This window comes from Chiroxiphia lanceolata, chromosome 27 (assembly GCF_009829145.1).
Source record: "Chiroxiphia lanceolata isolate bChiLan1 chromosome 27, bChiLan1.pri, whole genome shotgun sequence".
Taxonomy (NCBI): Eukaryota; Metazoa; Chordata; class Aves; order Passeriformes; family Pipridae; genus Chiroxiphia; species Chiroxiphia lanceolata.
Window position 1 is genome coordinate 4,893,122 of NC_045663.1, and position 22,411 is coordinate 4,915,532.

General features: G+C 56.7%; 1 protein-coding gene across 3 annotated transcripts in view; it reads right to left on the reverse strand.

The window, feature by feature from the left end:
- Nucleotides 1-6,936: 6,936 nt before the first annotated feature.
- Nucleotides 6,937-22,411, reverse strand: part of REXO1 (RNA exonuclease 1 homolog) — a 44,641-nt gene continuing 29,166 nt past the window's right edge. For 2 of the 3 annotated variants that reach the window (XM_032712113.1, XM_032712114.1), the window contains exons 9-16: nt 20,666-20,803; nt 18,423-18,536; nt 17,768-17,841; nt 14,172-14,282; nt 13,637-13,752; nt 13,296-13,434; nt 10,396-10,516; nt 6,937-9,474 (exon numbers count right to left, since the gene is read on the reverse strand). In XM_032712113.1, the coding sequence (XP_032568004.1) occupies nt 9,386-9,474; nt 10,396-10,516; nt 13,296-13,434; nt 13,637-13,752; nt 14,172-14,282; nt 17,768-17,841; nt 18,423-18,536; nt 20,666-20,803 (902 nt within the window). In that variant the 3' untranslated portion in view covers nt 6,937-9,385. The remainder of the gene's footprint in view (nt 9,475-10,395; nt 10,517-13,295; nt 13,435-13,636; nt 13,753-14,171; nt 14,283-17,767; nt 17,842-18,422; nt 18,537-20,665; nt 20,804-22,411) is intronic. The other variant, XM_032712115.1, reaches the window with a different exon arrangement.

Genomic DNA, 22,411 nt, shown 5'->3' on the forward strand with positions numbered 1-22,411 from the left:
CGGAGTCCCGGTACCTGCAGCGATCCCCGGCTCCGGGCAGCGCCGAGCTCCTGCCACCTCGGCCCGGGCGGGACTGCTGCCACCCGTCCTGCCCCACGCGGGGACAGCCCACGCCACACCTCCAGCCCTGGCTCCGCAGGGACCTGCCCGCCCTCCCTTCCTGCCCGTCCCTGTCCCTGTCCCTGCCCGGGCACCCCCGGCTGCCCCTCCTCGCTGCCCGGATTTATCGTCTCTGTTCCGAACACCTCGAGCTGCTGCCGCGGGAGCCGCTCCCGTGGGATCTGCCGGGGCTCGGGGCCGCGGTGTCACGCTCAGGGTGTCCCTGTCACCGTCCTGCTGCACGGTCGGGTGGTCCCAAGTGGGTGCCAGGGCAGCGGGGGGGCGCGAGCATCGCGGGGCGGGGAGCAGCGGATTTGGGCAGCCCCGGGGCCGAGCTGCTCTCACCGGGGAGCACTGAGCTCTCCGGGGCTCCCGGGGTCTGGCACAGCTCTGTGGGGCTCGGGCAGAGCCCTGAGGACCGAGGAAGGAGAGAGGAAGAGGCCGAAGGCACCAACGAGCCCCGGAGCCTCCGAGCAGTGGCAGCGCCGGCACCGCGAACCCGGCCGGGGACAGAGGCCACCTCGTTGGCGACAAACCAGCGAGGCCAGAGCCAGCCCGGTGCCTACCCTGTGCCCTGCACTCATCCTGCACCCCCGCAGTGGTCCTGCCTCCCCCGTCATTAGGTTAATTGCCTGCCGTAATTAACCACAGACACCCGGGGGCGATTCCCCAGTGCAGCCCCACAGTCCATAAAGCATTTACTGCTCAGCCAAGAATGGCTCCTTCCAGCCCCAGAAACGGCACCTGCTGTGTCCCTGTGTCCCCAAACGTGTCCCATGTCCCAATACGTGTCCTTGTGCCCCCATGTCCCCGTGTGTGTCCCCACAGCTGAGTCCTCATGTCTGCAAACACGTCCCCATGTCCCCCTGTCCTCATATCCCTGTTCATGTCCTCATGTTCCCAGAAGTGTCCCCATACGTTTCCCCATGTCCCTGTGTCCTCATACATGTCTCTCCATGTCCCCTGTCCCTATGTCCCCATATGTGTCCTCGTATCCCCACAAGTGTCCCCATGTCCCCATATGTGTTCTCATGTCCCCATAAGTGTCCCTTTGCCCCCATATGTCTTCCCATGGCCCCATACATGTCCACATATCCCCATAAGTGTCCCCACGTCCCCAGATGTGTTCTCGTGTCCCCATGTCCCCATGTGTCCTCATGTCCCCATGTGTCTCTGTGCCCCCATACATGTCACTATGGCCCTGTGTCCCCATATGTCCCATGTCCCCATGCATATCCCCATGTCCCTGTGTCCCCATGTCCCCCCAGTGCCTGGGTGACACTGGCAGCACTTGACCTACAGCAGTGGGGGCAGATTTGGGCACATCCCCATCCTGGGGCTGCTCCTCATCTCCTGGAAAAGGAGGGAAAAGCCTCTCCCAAGGGGCTGGTGCCGTGATGAGCCAAACAAACAAGTTGCTGTTGGCTGTCTCAGGGGGCTGGTGACAGTGACACACGTTTGGAAACAAAGCTCAGTGGCTGCTGAGGGGGGTCCAGCTCCAGGGGACGGGTCTGGGGCACAAGGGGCAGGAGGGGACATTTGGGATGGTCTGGAGAGAGAGGGCCAGGTCAGAGCGGGGCTGGGCTGAGGAGTCCTGGAGTCAGGACTGGTTGGTGGTGGGAGGGACCTTAAAGCTCATCCAGTTCCACCCTCTGCCATGGGCAGGGACACCTCCCACTACTCCAGGTTGCTCCAAGCTCCTTCTCCCTTCCCTCTCCCTGAGTCCATCCCTGCCCGTGGCCCTTTCCCGCTCCCACAACGATCCCTGTGGATCCAGCAGGGCTGAGATCCGGCCCTGGAGCAGAATCCATGAGGAAATTCAGCATCTTGGCCCTCATCTGCCACCTCCCACCCTCTGCTCCCTCTGTGGCACGAGCAGCACCAGAACCTGCCAACCCCCCTCAGACCAAGGGGGCACCCCCGGGAAGGGCCAGTGGCCACCAGGGCACGGCAGGGACAGGCCCCGGCCCCAAACTCAGTCACTCTCTGCTTCCTGCAGCAGCAGGCTGGATTTGGAGGAGGGAAAGGGATTTCTACAGCCCACACCTGTGTCACCCCCTCCCTCTACAGGGGCACAGAGGGGGTGGCTTTGGGCACCCGGGAACCCAGAGAGAGCAGCTGAGGTCACCCTGGCAACAGAGGCCGGGAGGTGACATTTCACCAATCAATCACCCCCCGCAATTAGTGACCCCCCCGGGCAATTAAGGGAGTGCCGGGAGGCCCGGCAGAGGATGCTCCTGGGACGCCGCAGTGGCTGTCCTGGTGTGTCCCCTCTCCTGCCACCCCAATGGCCATCCCAGTGAATCCATTCCCTCTCCTTCCATCACAGTGGCTGTCCTGGTGTGTCCCCTCTCCTGCTGCTCCAATGGCCATCCCAGTGAATCCATTCCCTCTCCTGCCACCCCAAAGGCTGTCCCAATGAATCCATTCCCTCTCCTGCCACCCCAAAGGCTGTCCCAGTGAATCCATTCCCTCTCCTGCCACCCCGAAGGTTGTCCCAGCGTGTCCCCTCTCTGGGTGCAGGAGACCCTTGGTGGGAGCTGCCCCGTGGCAGACCCTGCCCCCTCCCAGGGAAGAGTTAAACCTGGAGCCTGGTTTTCCCCCCTCCTCAGGCTGCTCCAGGTGCCCTGTTCCGAGCGGCCGAGCAGCTACAAAGCTCCGTTTGTTCGGGAGAAAATAATAATAATAATTTAGGAGTGTTTCCCTGCGGGACAGGGCTTGTTTCTCAGCCTGGGAGCAGCCTCAGGTGCAGCCCACGGCCTCCTCCAGGCTGGCACCTCCCAGGCTCCCACTGATGTCCCAAACTCCATTCTGGAGGTGGCGGCAGGAGCGAGCGGTGCCCCAGTACCAGCACCCACCTCCATCACCGAAAACTCCCCTCCCAAAACCTGCACAACCAGTCCCTGCTGCCCTTCTCCCTGCTCCTTCCACCCTCCTCCTCTTCCACCTCCTCCCCTGTTCCAGGCCACCCTGCAGCCACCTCAGGCCAGGGGAGGGGACAGGGTTGGTCACTGGTGCTGACCCTGTTTTTCGCCTCTGCTGCCCGGTGTGGCCAGTTCCCCTCTCTCACTGGTGGTTGGAGGGTGCAGGAGGATCCCAGTCCCTGCGGTGACACAAGTGTCACCCACCTCACCCTGCAGTAAGTTTAGGGCTGGGGACAAGGACCCCAATGTCTGGAGAGTGTCACAGACCCCCTGCCCTGCACTTTGGGGGCACAGGGCCATGGAGTGGCACAGGGTGATCCATGGAGGGGCACGGGGCCATGGAGGGGCACAGGGACATGGGGAGGGCACAGGGACATGGAGGGGGCACAGGGTGATCCCTGGAGGGGCACAGGGCCATGGAGGGGCACAGGGCCATGGGGAGGGCACAGGGACATGGGGAGGGCACAGGGTGATCCATGGAGGGGCACAGGGCCATGGAGGGGGGGCACAGGTATCCCCCGCTGCCACCTGGGAGAATCCCTGTCCCCACTGGCAGTGGCACATGGGCCTCACCACGCCAACATCACCATGTGATGAGCTTTGCTGCCTGCACACAGGACCCTGACATGTGTTGGACACTCATTCCTCCATCCCCTGCCTCAGCCCTCACCCTCCCAGAGGGTCTGGACAAAACGGGATAAAAAGGTTTTTAGAGAGAGGGTCAATGGCCACGGTCACCTCTGAGCTGTGCCAGGAGGTTCAGTGGCAGGGACTGACACACAGACACCCCTGGGATGCCCCTTGCTGGGGGAAGGTGCTGCAGGACAAGGCAGAGCCCACCCCAAACCCTGGAGCACCTGGGGCTGTGTGTGATGATTTGTCTGGGCTCAGCAGCAGTGAGGACAGAGGGCCATGGAGCGACCCCGCACCCCCAGGAGGGCCCAGGCTGCCCAAACCCCCCCTCCCCGTGCCAGGGGGCAGGTTTGGGGCTGAGGTTGTTTTGAGTCAGGTTTGGAAACTCCCTCCTTGCTTGGGAAAGGGAAGGGGCAGGGGAGGAGCAGGGAGAGCCAGGCAGGGACCCCCCTCCCGGGCTGACACTCTGACAGCGCCCTGAGGGACTCTGCTGTGTGTCACTCTGGGTGTGTGACAGCTCCAGAACAGGCCACCTCTGTGGCACCAACCCTGTGGCAGAGCTTGAACTGGGCCAGGGGCCTGGGGCTGCTCCTGTGGGTCTGTATGGACACTGTGTGGGATCAGGGGGGACAAACAGGGGGATTTGTGATGCACCAGCACCTCTGAGCTCACCCCTCTCCTCCCACCCAGGTGGAAATCATGGAATCAGCTGGGTTGGAAAAGACCTGTGAGATCATCAAGTCCAACCCTTGATTCAACCCCGCTGTGCTTCCCAGACCATGGCACTGATGCCACATCCAGTCTCACCTTAAACACCTCCAGGGACAGTGACTCCACTCCCTCCCTAGGCAGCCCATTCCTGTGTTTGATCACTCTCTCTGTAAAGAATTTCTTCCTAATCTCCAACCTAAACCTCCCCTGGCACAGCTGAAGTCTGAGCCCTCTTGTCCTACTGCTGGTTCCTGGGAGAAGAGCCCGACCCCCCCCCCCCCGGCTCCCCCCTCCTGTCAGGGAGTTGTAGACAGGGATGAGTCTCCCCTGAGCCTCCTCCTCTCCAGCAGCCTTTTCTCCCAGCAAACTGCTTTGCTTCCCCCCCCCCCGAGGTTTGGGAAGGGGAAGGAATGGGGGTCTGGGGGTCTCTCTGCTCCTTTGCTTCCCCCAGTGCAGCTGCAGCATCCCAACCCCTAGGGGATGGCAGGGACAGGGGCACAGGCAGTGCCAGGCCCTGGGGCCACACTCGGTCCAAGAGGTGAAGCCACACAAAGGGGGCAAACGTTTCAGAGAGCGGGAAAGCCCCTCACTGGGGTTCTGGTGGCAGCTCTGGCAGTGCCCCTGGGAGACAGGACCTCCCAGGGAAAAACAGGGGTCACAGAGCTCTGGGGCACATCCTGAACACACATCTGGGGCACTGAGCCCTGAATCCCAGCCTGGTTTAGGTTGGGAAGGACCTTAAACTTCATCCAGTGCCACCCCCTGCCATGGGCAGGGACACCTTCCTGCAGCCCAGGTTGCTCCAAGCCCTGTCCAGCCTTGTGTCCATCTGTCCCTCCACATGTCTGGGCTGCTCCCCTGGGATCAGGGCTCTCATAATCCTAAAAACCCCACCTGCCTCCACCCTGGGCCCCGAGGAGCCTCAGAGGGTCCCTGTCACCCTCCAGGCTCCAAAATGACAACAAAGCAAAGTGCTCTGGGCACCACGGGGGTTCCCAGGCGTCACCTCGGGGTGTCACTCCCCTGCCAGCACCCCTTTGTGGCAGCAGGTGACCTGCAAAGGGGGGACACGGTGGGGGGAGAGGGACCAGCCACCCTCAGGGGATGGGATGGCACCTGGAGGTTGATGCCAGAGCACCCAGTGCCCCAAAGGCCCGGGGAGGTGGCAGAGAACACGAGTCAGGTGTGACTTTTACAGCCTCCCGAGCACCCCCTGCCATCAGCAGCACCTTAAATAAAACACATTGCCAGTGAGGTCATCTAATGGGCCATTATTTCTTTATTTGAACTTTTTACCTTCACCTCTTCCTCTGTGCTGAGTCAGCTCCTTGGCTTGGCACTTTAATTCCTGCCCCATTTGGGAGATTGATTCGGGCTCTGGGGGGATGCAGAGGCTCCATCCCAGCTCCAGGACAGGCAGGAGGAGCCAGGACCTGCCCTGCTCTTGGGGCACCTCTGTGGGCAGGAAGGGTTTGCACAGAGGGAGGGAATGGCCGTGGCACCCCCGGGCAGCCCCTGCTTGGGCACTCCAAGTTGGGATGGGCACCAGTTTCACCCCTTGTCTTCAGGCCCCTCTGCTCACCCTGGTGCTGGTGGGTCAGGGACGGGCAGAGAGCAGAGAGCTGGGAAAGGTGTGGGATCTGCTCCAGAGCCACTGTGGGGACAGGGAGGGATTAACAGCAGCTGCAAGTTGAAGGGATCATGGAATCCTGGAATGGTTTGGGTTGGAAGGGACATTAAAGTTCATCCAGTCCCACCCCCTGCCATGGGCAGGGACACCTCCCACTAGCCCAGGTGGCTCCAAGCCCCATCCAACCTGGCCTTGGACACTTCCAGGGATGGGGCAGCCACAGCTGCTCTGGGCAACCTGTGCCAGGGCCTCCCCACCCTCACAGCCAACAATTCCTTCCCAATATCCCATCTATCCCTGCCCTCTGGCAGTGGGAAGCCATTCCCCCTTGTCCTGTCCCTCCATCCCTTGTCCCAAGTCCCTCTCCAGCTCTCCTGGAGCCCCTTTAGGCCCTGCAAGGGGCTCTCAGCTCTCCCTGGAGCCTTCTCTTCTCCAGGTGAACCCCCCCAGCTCTCCCAGCCTGGCTCCAGAGCAGAGGGGCTCCAGCCCTTGGAGCATCCCTGTGGCCTCCTCTGGACTCTCTCCAGCAGCTCCACATCCCTGTGCTGTTGTTCCCAGGGCTGGAGGCAGCTCTGCAGGGGGGGTCTCACCTGAGAGGGCAGAGGGGCAGAATCCCCCCCTTCCCTGCTGCCCACACTGTGGGACCAGCCCAGGGCATGGGGGGTTTCTGGGTGCCAGCACATGTGGTCGGGGCGTGCGGAGCTTCTCATCCCCCTGCACCCCCAGTCCTCCCCAGGGCTGCTCTCCATGAGTTCCTCTCCCAGTCTGTGTTTGTGGCTGGAATTGCCCCAACCCCAGTGCACTGGGACAGCTGAACCCACTTCTCCAGCCCAGGCTGTTCCAGGGAAGCCTGTCCAGGCCCTCCCCAGCTCCAGGATGGCTCCAGCACCCCCCGAGCCCGACCCGGCCGCAGGCAGAGCAGTCCCACACACAGGAACGTGCATCTAGTCAACACCCTTTTATTAAAAACAATTACAAAAAGTTACAGGTTACAGTCGTTCTGTACAACCCAAACAGCTCTTGCCCACCACAAACCCCCGGGCTGGCAGTGCTGGGGTGCCCACGGGGGTCCCTGGGGAGGCCACGGCAGGACCTGCTCTGCCACACCCACGGCGTGGCTGGACGTGGTTCTGCCTCCCCACAGAACAGGCAACGTCCCCACACCCCAACCCCAAAAGCCTCATTTTAGGGGGTCCCAGCTGGGAAAGGAAGGGGAAATCTCGTGGCCTGGTAAGATTCCTGCCTGGAAGAACGTCCTGCCTCCCCCGAGCCCAGGCAGTGGGATCAAGCCAAGCAACCAGCTCCTGCCTGGGGGGGTCCATGTTAGAATGTTCCAGCTTTTCCAGGGCAGGAGCTGCTGTGGGAGGCCTGGAGAGAGGGGGCTGCCTGTCAAGGAACGGGGGAACCTCGAGGCAAGAGCCAGGTCTGAAGTGACGTGGCTGCTCCAGGTACATTCCATGGCTGCAGCCAGGGGTGAAGATAAATGGGGGATAAACATGGGAAAGGAGGCAGAAGCAGGAACAAACCTTCCCTCCCTGGTTAGGAAGCACTGAACTATGTCTCTCCCATGGCCTGGACAGGAACAGCACCATTCCCAACAGGACATGGGAGAGGGGGACAGGCCAAGCTGTCCCAAGGCTGCAGGGCTGGATGGGGAGCACTGGGGCAGGGAGCTGCATTCCCAAAACCTGGGGTAAGGAACAGGAGCACAGATGGGCTCAGCAGCAACAGGAACCTTCACAGCCCCCACTTTTCCTGGTGGCTCCAGGAGGATTTGGCAGAGCAGCCCCCTCCTCACTCCGAGGGCAGCAGTGGGATGGGGAGACCCTGCTGGGTGTGCCCACAACAGCCCCTGCAGCCCAGGAGGGGCTGGGGCAGATCTGTCACCCCTGCCCATGGCACAGAGCCCAGGCTGTGCTCCCCACAGGGTGGGACAGGCAGCAGGACATGCTGGGGACACTCACCACATCCCCAAACCCTGAGCCCAGCGGGGTACAAAGGAGTGAGCAGGACCCAGCTCTGACAGGAACCAAAGCCCAGCAGCTCCCAGGCCCCTCTGCCCCCAGAGGGACACAGTCAGCCCATGGCAGGGACACAGGGACCACAGCAGCCCCCAGGGGACACAACTCCAGTGCCACCAGGGTGGTGAGTGGGTCACTGCTCCAACAACAGGGCAAAACTGCTGAGCCCAGCTGAAAGACCCCATCCATGGGGACTGTCCCACTGAGCTCTGCTGTCCCCTGACAGCCCCAGTCTGAGTGCAGGGACCACCAGTGCCACCCAGTCTGCCAGGGGCTCCTGCCCCAGTCACACCAGGGTGACAGTCACACTCTCAGCAGCTGCTTTTCTGCAGGGGCCAGACAGGCAACAACGGGGTCCTTTGCTCTTCTCAAACCACCCAACATGTAAAACAGTTTAAAAGGAGAATTTTTCCCTATTGCTTTTGCTCCTGCCTGCACAGAGTCCCTGCGTGAGGGACAGGCTCTGGGGAGTCCTGCAGAGGGCTGAGGCCACCCTCAGGTGCAATCTGAGCTGCACCCAAGTCCCCCCAAAACCTTGATCCCTGCACAGCTCGCTGGGGACCTGCTGGAAGCTCAGGGCTGGGGAAGGACAGGGTGCCTGTTCTGCTGCCTGGCTCTGGGAGCTCTTTGTCCCTGTGTCACCACACGGCTCCCTGAGCTCTGGGCAAGGTGTGACACCCGTGGCTGCCCTGCAGAACCAGGTGCCAGCCAGCCCTCCCCTGGGTCACAGCACGTGGCAATTCCCCAGTCCCACCTCATTCCTCTCCCATCTGCTGCTCAGAGCCTCCCCCTCCTGCAGCTCCACAGGGTCTGATCCACAGGTACCTGATCCTCAGCTCCTGCTTCCCAGTCACACACCAACTCTGCAATCCACTCACTCACAGCTTCCTGCCCGACCTCCTTCCACCTCCCCCATCTCCAAACACTGTGGGAACCAACCAGCTCTGGAGCACAGAGGCAACTGAAGCTACACTTGGAAAAAAAAAAATGTACAAGATCTACCTTTAACTGAACCAAAAAGATCCTTCTGCACGTATCCAACCTACCTCTACAAGCCTCTCCTAGGAACCAACAAGTTCTCCCTGGCTGTGCTACTCAAAACCACCTTGCTGGGCCCACAAGGCAGCTGCTGGAGCAGAGAGTGCCCCGGGGGCACCACGAGTGGAGCACAAGGAGGGTCCCAGAGCCCTGCCCGGGCACGGGGATGTGAGCTGAGCCGTGCCCACAGCAGTCCAGGGGTCCCATGGATGCTGGGAGAGCCGGGGAATGCTGAGCATGCTGCTGTGCACGGGTGGACAGTGTTACTCTGAGCAATTATTGCACTGCTTCACGGAGGCGCAGGAGGAGCAGGAGAGGGACAAGGCGAGTCATCGCTTCACCTTCGCGTCTTCTCTGATCTTCCACACCATCAGCTCCATGCAGGCTCGGGCGTCCTCGCTGGAGTCGTGTCCTTCCACTGGGGACAGAGAGACAAGGCTGGCACTGACCCCTCTGCTGCACATGGAATCATTTAGGTTGGAAAAGCCCTCCAAGACCATCAAGTCCAGCCTTGGACCAAACCCCGCTGCGCCCACTAATCCACATCACAGCAGGCCACCTGTGCTTGCTTTCTGAGCACTTCCAGGGATGGTGATTCCACCACTGCCCTGGGCAGCCCGGGCCAATTCTTGACCACTCTTTCAGTGAAGAAATTTTTCCCAATATCCAACCTGAACCTTCCCCAGTGCCTCAAGTTTTGAGGCTGTTTTCCTCTCATCCTGTCCCTTGTTCCCTGGGAGCAGAGCCTGACACCCCCCTCCAGCTCCCCCCTCCTGTCAGGGAGTTGCAGAGAGGGAGAAGGTCCCCCCTGAGCCTCCTTTTCTTCATGCTGGGCCCCCCCAACTCCCTGAGAAGTTCTTCAGACCCTTCTCCTGGTGCTCCAGACCCTTCCCCAGCTCCATTCCCTTCCCTGGACACTCTCCAGCCCCTCAATGTCCCTCTTGTCGTGAGGGGCCCAGAGCTGACCCCAGGATTTGAGGAGTGGCCTCAGCAGTGCCAGTACAGGGGGACAGTCACTGCCCTGGTCAGGGAGGACAGAAAGGAACAGGCCACACTTCAAACAGGAAGGTCAATCTGAGTTGACCACAGAGAGGAGGGAGGGCAGGACCTGGCCTTGGCAGAGCCACCCCAAGCCTTCTCACCCCCCCTGGCCCAGGGAAGGACGCAGAGAGCGCCGCTGCCCCTGACACAGGGCTCACAATGCACGGGGCAGAGACTCCACATGGGGAACACTCCCAGTCACTGCCAGGGAAAAAAAGCCTAGGAGTAGGAGGATGGGAGCAGAGGAAGGCAGAGCCAAGGAGCCTCGGGGGTGGGCCAGGAGCCCCCCAGGCCTCACCGTTGTCCTGGATGATGCGCTTGAGGTAGTCGGCCATCAGCGTGCGCAGGGCCCGCTTGTAGGGCAGCCCCAGGCGGTGGGGGAACACGATGGCAGTGTCCACCACGGTGCCGTGGATCAGCTGCAGGAGGGAGGGAGCACCAGAGAAACGGGGTTACTGTCCCACTCCCACACGGACAGACGCTCCTCGGCATTGACCGACCTCCCGGCCAGGCCCCGGGGCCGCCAGCGACTCCCAACCCAACCAGTCCTGCAGGAAGGGTGACTCCCCCTTGGAGGGTGCTCTGCCAGGCAGACACCTGCCCCCAAAGCCCTGCCCAGCTCACATCCAGGCCAGCAGAGATTCAGGGCTGACTCAATTCATGGAACTCGACAGGACAGGTCAGTCCTTAATATCCTGGCCAAGCTGGAATAACTCTCAGAGTCTTTCACAATGAAGAACTAAACTGGGGAACCAGTTGACCTCACAACCTTGTAACAGCCTTTCAACTGCCTCTCAAGATGAAGCACCTTAACCTAGTGAGTGGCAGCCTGATCCAGAGAGTGCCACCCCTGCCCATGGCAGGGGCTTGGAACCAGATAATCTTTAAGGTCCCTTCCAACCTAAACCATCCTGGGATGATTCTAAGATGTGGACAGAAGTGGGAAAGATGAGCAAGACAGAACTGCACCTGACCCAGTGCACATCTGCTGCTACAGAGCAGGCCTGACCTTCAGGGTGCAAACAACCCGAAATCCTCCCGTCCCTCAGCAGTGAGTCACCAGGAAGCTTTTAACCAGCACCAGCTCAGCCAGGATGAGGTGGGACAGGGAGATCCTATCACTGAATCACATCAGAGAATGGTTTGGGTAGGAAGGGACTTCCAACCCTCTGCCATGGGCAGGGACACCTTCCCCTATCCCAGGTTGCTCCAAGCCCCATCCAGCCTGGCCTTGGACACTTCCAGGGATGGGGCAGCCACAGCTGCTCTGGGAAACCTGGGACAGCCCCTCCCCACCCTCACAGCCAACAATTCCTTCCCAATATCCCATCTATCCCTGCCCTCTGGCAGTGGGAAGCCATTCCCCCTTGTCCTATCCCTCCATCCCTTGTCCTAAGTTTCTCTCCAGCTCTCTTGGAGCCCCTTTAGACCCTGGAAGGGGCTCTCAGGTCTTTCTGGATCCTTCTCTCCTCCATGTGAGCACCCCCAGCTCTCCCAGCCTGGCTCCAGAGCAGAGGGGCTCCAGCCCTCTAATCTGATGCTGCAGCTGTGAAGTGACATCCTGCTGGAGGAACTGAGGCTGCAGAGCAGGTCCATGTGCTCCCTGCTCTGCACCAAGGGCCTGGGGATGGCCAGGAGGCACCACCTGCCCAAGTCCACAATCACAGGGTAGGCTGGCTTTTTTCACACTAATTTCTAACTCTCAGGCTAAGACAAGAGCAATCCTTTGCTGCCAAGAACTGTGTTCAGTGAGAGCTAAAGGGAGGTGGATGAAGGCAATCTCACATCTTGAGCACAGGAATAAAATGCAGGGTCTAAAAGATAAACCTGCATCTGACCAAGACAGCTCTGTAAGTCTCGACATGCGATGACTCCTACAGGACCCCAATAATTCCATCTCTCTGCCTGCCACATCTCTTCTGAGGCACCAGCTAATATTGCAGGACAACCTGTAGCTCCATCACTAACAGCTCCACAGCCCAGCTCCAAAAAAAATGCCCGAGAACAGCCACACTTGAACAGAAACAACCTGCCATGCTCTCCGAGTGTAAAACTGCCAACGGTATGGATAATCTGTCCTGGGCTGCACTCAGCTCTGGCACCATCCCAGGCACAATGGTAATTACTTATGTAGATCAGGAAGGCTGAGGAAAGGGGATAATAAAGCTTTAAATAAAACTTGAAGTGCTATCACCATTTGGAGCTGGCCACGGCCATTAGTGAGACGACTTTACTGCCACAGCCATTAAAACCTGACATCCCAGTGCCTGTCAGGCCCTGCTGGATGGCTCTGGGCTCCTTCCCTTGGCAGTGCTGAGAGGAAATCATGCCTCTAAGAGGCCAAGGCAGTCATCTCGAGCTGATAAAACTGTGAATGATGTTTTTGTGATGATGATGAAGTCTCTCCCGGGCTGGGATAAAGGGTGCCACGGAGAGGTAAAGCATTTTACAGGCATTTAAAACCTCCTGCTTCCAACCCAGAGCTGTGAGCTGGCAGCCACAGCTGCTGCAGCAGGGGGGCTGTGGGATGAAGGATGGCTGGAGGAAGTTCTGGCCTGTGAGCACAGAGCAAAGACTCAGCTCCTGCCTCCCACACACTTTCTTAGTGGCCCTGGACGAGCCCCTGGGATCCATGTGCAGGGGGCAAGGGGAGGGGACAGACCTTCCTGGCAGGACAGCAGAGAGGGCTGAGGGACGTGCAGACCAGACTGATGAGGGCCAGGCAGGAAACAAGACAGAAAAGGGGTCAAAATAGTGACCCGAAGTGCTCAAAGTAACCCCCCAAATCCCAGCAAAGCAGGCAGAGAGCAGAGAACAAACGTGACAGAGGTGAAAGGCAAATGGTTTCAGATCAGTCACAGAATATATAGAATGGTTTGAGTTGGAAGGGACCTTAAAGTTCATCTCATTCCATGGGCAGGGTCATCTTCCACCAGACCAGGCTGCTCTGAGCCCATCCAACCCTGTCACCTCTGGACAGGTCTGTCACCCTGGGCAGCACCAGCACTAAAAGCTGGGGTGACACTACGAGTGGCACACAACCCACTCCCCTGCTCTGCCACCACAGACAGGATCCCACCAGCTCAGAGATCAGATCTGCCCTTGGAAATGAACACCTCCTAAACTGCAAGGAGGCACTGAACAGCCCCCAGGGGGGGAAAGCCCCAGGGGAGAGGGGAAGGCAGGACACCAAGTTACCTTTAGTGCAAATAAGTCGCTCTCCAAGCTGTGCCCGATCAAGATGGTGTCTGCACTGAACATGTTCAGGAGCACGGCCTGGACATCCCGCAGGGTGATGCTCGTGTTCTCCAGGTCCTCCTCTGTCACACCTGAGAATCTGCAGAGCAAGAGGAGGGAGCTGGCAGAGAGGAGACACCTCAAGGCCCCACAGCACCTCAGCTGTTAGGAAGTGGTGGTCAGTGGTTTCAATGAGCGCTCCCAGCCATCCCTCCAGGTTCTGGCAGAGCACAGAGCTCTGTCCCAAGGAAGAACCACCCTTGCCTGGTGTTCTAGTCCTTCCCTGGTGTTCCAGTCCTCACCTGGTGTTATAATCCACCACCTTGGAGTCTGGTTTGACGAAGGTGTCGTACACCACCTTCAGGTCTGAGTTGATCACAGTTACTCTTGTCAGCTCCAGCCCTTGCTTCGTGTAGCACTGCAAGGAACAGGGCAGGAGTGAAGGGCAGCACACACCAACCCCCTGGGAACCCCCCTGGTCATCCTGAAAGCCTCCCCTGCAGCAGGTTCTGAACGGGCTGAAGGTCAAGGGGAAGCAGGAAAAAGAACTGAGGACGAGGCAGAGGCTGTGAGTGCCCTTTAGCCCCCTGACATGGTTTTGGCCAAATGGAGCCCTTCCCCAAGTGCTGCAGCTCCCAAAATGCAGCAGAGAGTGCAGAGAGGCCAGGCAGCAAACGCTGCTCAGGGTGGGCCAGCCAGCCATGTGTCCCCAGATCAAACACAGCAATCCCTAATTTGCATGAACAGGACCAATCTGATTTAGAGTCCACAGGAGAACAGAGAGAAGAAGGTCAGGAAACAGAGTTTGGCCTTCCCCAGAAAGCTTTATGGACCCACCATTTCACAGTCTAAGGCATAGATCCCAGGGTACCCATCAGTTGTAGGCAGCTTCTCAAAAGTCTTCACAAAGCCATCCAGGCTCTCCTTCCTCCCATCATGGACGTGTTGCTTAAAGGAAAGAAAAATGATTTGTTGATGATAAAAACAAGAACCCAAAAGGTCCACTTGAGAAAAAAAATGATTTTTTAATAATTTCTAAAGGTTGCCTATAGTGGGTCTGCAAAGTTCACCACAACAGCAAAGACAGCCATGTGCAACCCCAGCTCCAGATCAGGGCTGGTGGCATCATCCTGACAGTGCAACGAGGAGCAGGACATCATCTGGGGACAAGGAGCTTTCAATCTGGAGTAGAATTAGTCAGGAATTGACTAACTGATCTAACTCCAGCTCCTGGTTCCTGTGGCCACGACATGCCCAGGTGCAGGATTCTGATCCCAGGAATCCCTGTGTGAGCAGGAGCATCGGGGCAGATGCCATGAGAAACTGGTGTAATTGAGCACCAGAAAATGTCAAAGTGTGCATAAAATCAAAGCCACTGTGTTCCAAACCCAGCCAGTTCACACACAAACAGGAGCTACAGCCCACAGCACTTGAGGCAACAGAGGTTATTTCCAACCACTCCTGTTATTCTCAGCTAAAGCTCTAAAGGTCAACAAGATCCAGCAGGAAAACCCAGGGAGTGATTTTACAATCGGCTTAAGCCAGTGCAAGACTGAGCTGCTGTTGCAACAGGTACTCCCACACTGCTCCACAGCCACTGATCCCACCCCCTGGGGATCCTGGAAGCCCTCCCTGCAGCAGGAATTCTGAACTGGATGGAGTTTGAAGGGGAGGCAGGAACTGAGGGCACGGCACAGGCTGGGGCTGCCCTTTTGCCCACTGACATGGTTTGAAGGCAGATTAGGGTGCAGCACCACGCCCAGAGGTGATGCCCTCCCTCCCTCACCCCCCAGTGGCTCTTGGTTGTGTTTCAGTTTTGTCTGTCCCTAAATCACAGCAGCCTGGGCACTGTGCTTAGGATCATGGAATCCCAGAAGATCCAAGACCCCAAAGTTATCAAGTCAATCCAGCCCCACCACTGTGGCCACCACTAACCCCTGTCCCCAAGTGCCACATCCACACGTTTTTTGAACACTTTCAGGGATGGCGACTCCACCACTGCCCTGGGCAGCCTGTTCAGTGCCTGACCACCTCTTCCTTGAAGGAATTTTCCCTAATCTCCAACCTGAGCCTCCCTGGCACAACTTGGGGCCATTCCCTCTCCTCCTGTCCCTTGTTCCCTGGCAGCAGAGCCCGACCCCCCCCAGCTCCCCCCTCCTGTCAGGGAGTTGCAGAGCCAGAAGGTCCCCCCTGAGCCTCCTTTTCTCCAGGCTGAGCCCCCCCAGCTTCCCTCAGCTGCTCCTGCTGCTCCAGCCCCTTCCCAGCTCCGTTCCCTTCCCTGGACATGCTCCAGCCCCTCCATGTCCCTCTTGTCCTGAGGGGCCCAGAACTGCTCCCAGGGTTTGAGGTGGTGCCTCAGCAGTGCCAGCACAGGGCAGAGCTTCCCACAGACCTCACCTCACCAGGAATCAAACTGTGCTGGTTTGCCTCAGGACCAAAGGCTGGAGAGGTGAGGAACTGAGGCCCCTGGGAAGCTGCAGTGTGTAGGGAGAGGGGTAACCAGAGCAGGATTTGCATATTTTCCTGCACAGGTCACTGCTGCAGGTGCAGCCAGAGACAGGAACTGCACCATTTGGAGTTAATGAGGTGGCTGGGCCAACTCTGAGGCCAGCTCTGCCTGGATCCAAAGCCAGCACTGCTCAAAGGCCTCGTGGTTTGCTGCTTCCCAGGAGCAAGAGGCCACACTTGGCCATTCTGCATCCATGGCATGGATCCCACTGTTCTGCTGAGGGAATGGGTAGAGCAGCTCACCAGCCAGGAGACAGTAAACACTTCTCTCCCTGGCACCCTGAGCCCTCCCCTTCCTCTGCAATACAACAACACTGGGCAATGAAGGAAAGAAAAAAAACCTAATTAGGTGTTTTTCTATGCTATAGTTGTTGTTCTGCAACGTCCCAGTTCCTCCTGGATGGGAGGAGGGCAGAGAAGCTGCTCCTGTTTTTCAGACCAGAGGAAGCAGCAGCCTCGGGAGTCACAAAGAAGGGCCACTCCGGGCTCCCCGGGAGCAGCACAGCTCCATCCTGCCACCTCCTGCCTCCCTGCCTAACTGCAGGACACCCGGCCAGGTACAGCCACAGCCTTTGGGAAGACACACACGTGCTTTCCCAGGTCCAGTTACTGAGAACAGCGTCTCATTACAAACATTTTCTGGTTTCAGTGCCCTCCTTCCAAGCTGGAAGATGTTGTGCTCCCCAGGGTCCCAACATCTCCCCGTGCACTGACCCTGAGCAGGCTGTGATCCAGCCTTAAACCTACCAAAGGATGCTGGGAAAACTGGGGGCTTAGAAAAAGGAGAGAGAGGGACTTTTCATACAGGACAAGGGGAGAATGGCTTCCCACTGCCAGAGGGCAGGGGGAGATGGGATACTGGGAAGGAATTCTGCCCTGGGAGGGTGGGGAGGCCCTGGTTGCCCAGAGCAGCTGTGTTTTTATAGCCCCACCAAATCCTCCTGACTTTCATCCCTGCTGGATGGGGGGGTTTCTGAACACTGACTAAAAAAAGAGCCTAATTTTGCATTAAACAAGAAGAGAAGTAGCAGGCTGAGCCCATCCACGCTTCCAGCTGTGCAGGACAGGCTTTTATGGTGCCCTGACAGAAAATTCTTCCTATTTTAACAAACCTTGACTTTCCCACCTCTGGCTTTTGGTTCTCCCCTGCGTGGCAGCTCCAAATATAAAAATGCCACTAAAACAAGTGACAAGGAGCATCCCCAGAGAGCTGAGGGAGAGGCAAAAGAGAGACTTGTTCCCTTCAGCCCATGGTTTGAGAGGACTGGTGATGCCAGGCTGGGAACCGACTCTCTTGCTGCCTGAGGAAAGCAAAAAGCACCTGTGCAAAGGTATCCAAAACAATGCTCAGCTTTATCCAAGGACAAAACTCCTCTCCTGAGCAGGATCTTCATTCTGTTTTCTAGTGTTGGGCTCCCTCCTCAGGAGAAGTGATATTTATGAGTTACAACAGGCTCCTTGTTCCTCCCCTGACTGCAACAAAGGGAAGGCAGCAAGCAAAGCTTAGAAAAGATGTAACCTACAGGAGAAAATTACCTTAGCATGGGAATCTGGGAAAGGAAAAGATGGGAAAAAGGTTTTGGCACGCTGCTGCCAAGGCTCTGAGACTGCTCCTCAAAAGGAAATCTCTTATTTCTCATTTCTGTGATTCCCTGGAGAACAGGAGCTTCTGTGCACCCCCCCAAGCAGATGAGCTTTTTGGGCAGCTGAGGATCGATGGAACCACCTCACTCCACACAGCTGAGTGCCAAATACTGGATTTTCCTACCTTTGCATAGCAAAAAATATTTAAGTGGTGCTTGTTTTCCTCCCTTAAGGGAAGCCACTGTTCTTCCAAAGGCTTAAACAAGTGTTTCCCAGCCACTGCCACTGTCAGCAGAGCACAAATGTCACTGAGAATAAAAAGGTTCTGCTCAATGACTTACTTTAGCAACCTGGCAGCCTGGTGAGCCCACAGCTCCTGAGCAGCAGCTGTAATGAGTTTCCCATCCACCTGGCACTGCAAGAGCAAGAGATTCAGAGTCAAAAAGTCTCGTTACCAAGAGGCCTGAACTTCAGCTCTCACTGAGAGATACCCTGGAAGAGCACAGCAACAGTGAGGTGTCAAACATGGGGGGGAAATAACTCTGGATTCACAGGCAACAATCTGAGGAGTTCAAGCCTCTCGTGCTCAGCCAGACAAACTCCAGAAGCCACCTGGATAATGTGATGGAAAACCAGAGCAGAGCTCAAACTAGGTTAGTGTCTCACTGCAAATGAATTCAACCAAGGCCAGCAAACTCTCCTGGGAGGGACAGACCTTTAGTGCTCCCAGCCAGCCTCCTAAAGGGATGATTTTTTTTTCAAAAGGCACAGGAAGGTTCGATTTTTCTTCTACTTCTTTTAAACACAGATGAATCACCTCTGCTCCACCACCCCCAGTGTCACGGTTTGGGGACCGTCCCACTGCCCAGCAGCTCTTTGCAAGACCATTGCAGCAGCAGCAGGGCCACCAGTGACAGGACCAGGAAGTGCCAAGCCCCAAACTGAGGAATCCTGTGTGTCTGGAGCTGGGGCACAGCCCCCCTGGCAGGGACAGACCTCTCTGCTTGCGCAGCCTCCCCCAGTGATGGACACACTCCTCCTTGCGGATGCAGTTCCCCGAGGCTGAGACCATGTACTCGGTGCCACAGCGACAGCAAATCCTGCAGGAGGCTTGGGGAGAGCAGAGAAACAACAGTCAGGTCACCAGAAACCCCTCACCTGCTCAGCCAAAGCACAGCCAGGTCAGACTCACTCAGACTCACTCAAACAGCAGCGAAACGTCTCCTGTTAGAAAGGATTCCAAATGTTGTTCCCAACTCCCACAGAGACGCAGCAATCCCTCTGAAAATGCACTCCTGCAGCATCTGCCCCACTAAACGCTTCCCAGAGGTAAATCCCAGGACTCTCTGGTGGGTTTGGTGCACAGCAGCAGCTGCACCACAGCTCCATCAGCATTTGCTGCACTGTTTCCCCGTCCACAGCAAATTACGTTGGACTCTAACACAGTTATTTTAAGAAACAGGATAAATAAGTCATTCTTTGGACATCAGGGCTAATGAGGCCTCGTTTCCAGGGGATCTGTGCCTTGTCACTTCCAAATGACATTTCAGTCCTTCCAGGGCACAGCTTTTCTGCAAGGATTACCAGCACCTAAAGATGGGAACACTCCCAGCAGAGTCTGGCCCACAGGTCAGGGACTGTTCTCTCCTGCCAGCTGTGCTTGTGTTGCCCAAAATTTGGAGAAGGGGGATGCAAAAAGCCGCTGTAAAGTAGTTGACTCTCATCCTTCTGTTCTCCAACAATTCCTTGAGTCCCAGCTGTGAGTGTTTCAGCTGTTATCACATTCCCAGCCCACTGGTGCCCACTGACCACGGTCACAGCATGAACAGACCTGCAACAGCTCGAGTTAGACAAGGAGGAATTCAAACATCCTGCAACATCTGCAGGAAACTCCAGGAACATGAGCTCAGGATCACAGAAAAGAGCTGGCTGGTTACCTGGAGAAAAGGGCTCTAACAAATACAGCACTTGAGAGTGTTAATGCAGGAGGGCTTTAGTCCAGGTTGCTTCAGCAACCACAGGACAAATGTAGACACAAGGTGTTAACATGGATGAGCACTTAACACACTCCAGAGAGGTCTCTCCAAGAGATGCTCAGAGGAGCGTGGAAAGGCACCTCCAAAGAGATCCTCACTCTGGGTTTTATTCCTGCTGCAGCACAAACTGCTTTAATCAGTGTCTGGGGAGCAGAAACTCTGCCACAGGAGTTCAGAAAATTCAGACAGAGAAGGAACCCATCCCATCCTGAGGAAACCTGTGGGATCAAGGCCAGGTTGGACGGGGCTTGGAGCAACCTGGGCGGGCAGGGGGTGGCACTGGATGGGCTTTAAGGTCCCTTCCAACCCAAACCATGCTGTGATTTTATGATCATTTTTTCCAGTTGCAGCAGAAAATGCTGCAGTCCAGCCCAGTATGGCAGGACCCACTGCCAAACCAGCCTGGCCCAGTGCTGGTCCACAGCCCTATGTAGCAGCAGCTCATATACACAGAGACAGAAAAGAATCCTTCCCCTGGAAGAGCTGAACATCCTCAGGTGTGGAACAGGAGCTGCTTTCCAACCACTTCCCTTGCATTTATTGCCTTGGAGTCCAAACCCGAGTGAGCAAGTGCAGAATGTGTCCCTGCAGGGGGGGACAAAGGCAGCTGGTCCAGGGAGACAACCTGCCCAGTTCCTGTTCTTTGGCAGCACAGAATCATGGAATCATGGAATTGCTAAGGCTGGAAAAGACCTTTAAGATTTTTGAGTCCACCATCAACCCAGCATGGTCACCACTAAAATGTCCCCAAGTGCCACATCCACGTGCTGTTTGAACACTTCCAGGGATGGTGACTCCACCACTGCCCTGGGCTGCCTGTGCCAGTGCCTGATCACCCTTTCCATAGAGAAATATTCCCTAGTATCCAACCTAAATCTCTCCTGGCACAACTTGAGGCAGTTTCCTCTGATCCTGTTACCTGGGGAATTAGAAATTAAAAACCTCACTCAGCCTCACAGACCCAAAGTGTAAACCTTGGGTCAAAAACAACATTCCCAAGCTGGAGAAACTCATCCTCCAGGGACACAGCAGGGTTCTGCAGCCACACTCCTCTCCCCCATGACCTGTGGAGAGGGCTCACAGCCAAGGAGACCCATCACAGCAGGGGCAAAGGGCTCCCTGCTGAGAGCTCTACACAAGCAGGAGAGGTGTCTGCTGGGTGATGGAGCAAACACAGAGGATGGCAGAGCCAGCAGGACTCACAGTCCAGCACTTTCTTCTCCTCTGCAGTGAAGAGGACGGCGCGGCCGGCCTTGTCCGGGTGAGGCATCGGGTACCCGTTCTCCTTGAGCTGCTCCTCACTCATCAGGTACTCCTTGAGGCGCCGGTACAAGGCAGCTCCTGCACACACAGACAGTGCTCAAGTCACACCTCTGAAGTTTCTCTTACTGCTTTTGGTGTTATCAAGGTATTCCCACCGAATTCTAAACGTGCTTCCGCCGGCGCTGCCTAAAATCGGAGGAGTAATTCTCTGGACAGGGTTAGTACTGAAAGGTAAAAAAAGCAGCTCTTTAATAAGAAGTCTTAGGTGCACAAAGATGGCATATGCACACCCACACACACAGGTTTTACAAACTTATAGCATCATCTAACTGTGATATCTAACTGTTACCTCACGGGGATACACCCAGCCCGAAAACTGCCTGTCCCCCAGGTCCTCCCCCAGGCACACCTCCCAGGATTGGGCTGGTGGTCCCAGGCCCCCACGTCTCCATCAGTAACCTGTGCCCTGCTTGGCTCTCTTTCAAGGATTCTGGGCCTTCTCTGACAGTTTAGACTAAGGTTGTATCAAGGAATGTGCTGACTGTGTTCTTTAGTCACAACAAGACTGGATGTTCTTGCTGGAATCTTTTCCCATTGAAATCCTTGAGAAGAACACTAAACAATATTTCTGGAATTTGGGGCAAAAGGTTAATTAGCTAAAAGTTCTATTCTGAAGTGTTGGAAGGCTGTGCTAATATCTGTATAATGAGTGTTTTAAGGCATCACAGGATCTACAGGGAAATAGGTGTCGGGTGGTATTTTTTAAAATCTGGTCATTGGTGCACAAGCTGATTTTTAAACACTTTGAACAAGCAGCATTAAGCCTGGAAAGCACAGTTGAAACAGAATTCTTCCAAAAGGCCCATTTTCAGGCCTTTGTGTTACCAACAGAGCCATGGAATGGCTTGGGTAGGAAGGGACCTTAGAGATCATCCAGTCCCACCCCCTGCCATGGGCAGGGACACCTTCCACTAGCCCAGGTTGCTCCAAGCCCCTTTGATCTAACCTGGCCTTGGACACTTCCAGGGATGGGGCAGCCACAGCTGCTCTGGGCAACCTGTGCCAGGGCCTCCCCACCCTCACAGCCAACAATTCTTTCCCAATATCCCATCTCACCCTGCCCTCTGCCAGTTTAAAGCCATTCCCCCTTGTCCTACTACTAAATGTGAGACTTCTGCCACATTAATGCTTTCACTGATAATCAGTAACAGCCCACAGAACACCCTCAAAGGCCACCCACAGCTCCCTAAAAACTTCATTATCTGCAGCTTTCTTTCTACTGCTGATTTCAGGCTGCTCGTTTCATTTCACAGAATAATTATAACTTTTTTCCCCTCTGCTCAATATCTCCTCTCTCTGCTGTATAAACCCTTCCAATACTGCTGGGTGCCCTTTGATGTTGCTTAACTGAGCTATACTGCCCCTTTTAAGCTTTCTCCCTGTCAATTCCTTCTGCTCCGTGGCCTCCCTGTCTCTCCTCTGATCTCCTCAACAATTTGCCTACATCTCTTGGCAACCAAAACACCCATAACTGATTTGAGCCAACGTGAACAGTGCTCGTGGCACAGCCCTTTGGCTACGATACGACCTTCCTGTGACATTGGCAGCAGCGGAATCGAGCCCTGCAGAGCAGCTGCAGATTTGTAAGTTTGCCTTTTAGTCTGACAGGCACAGGGTAAAGTACTG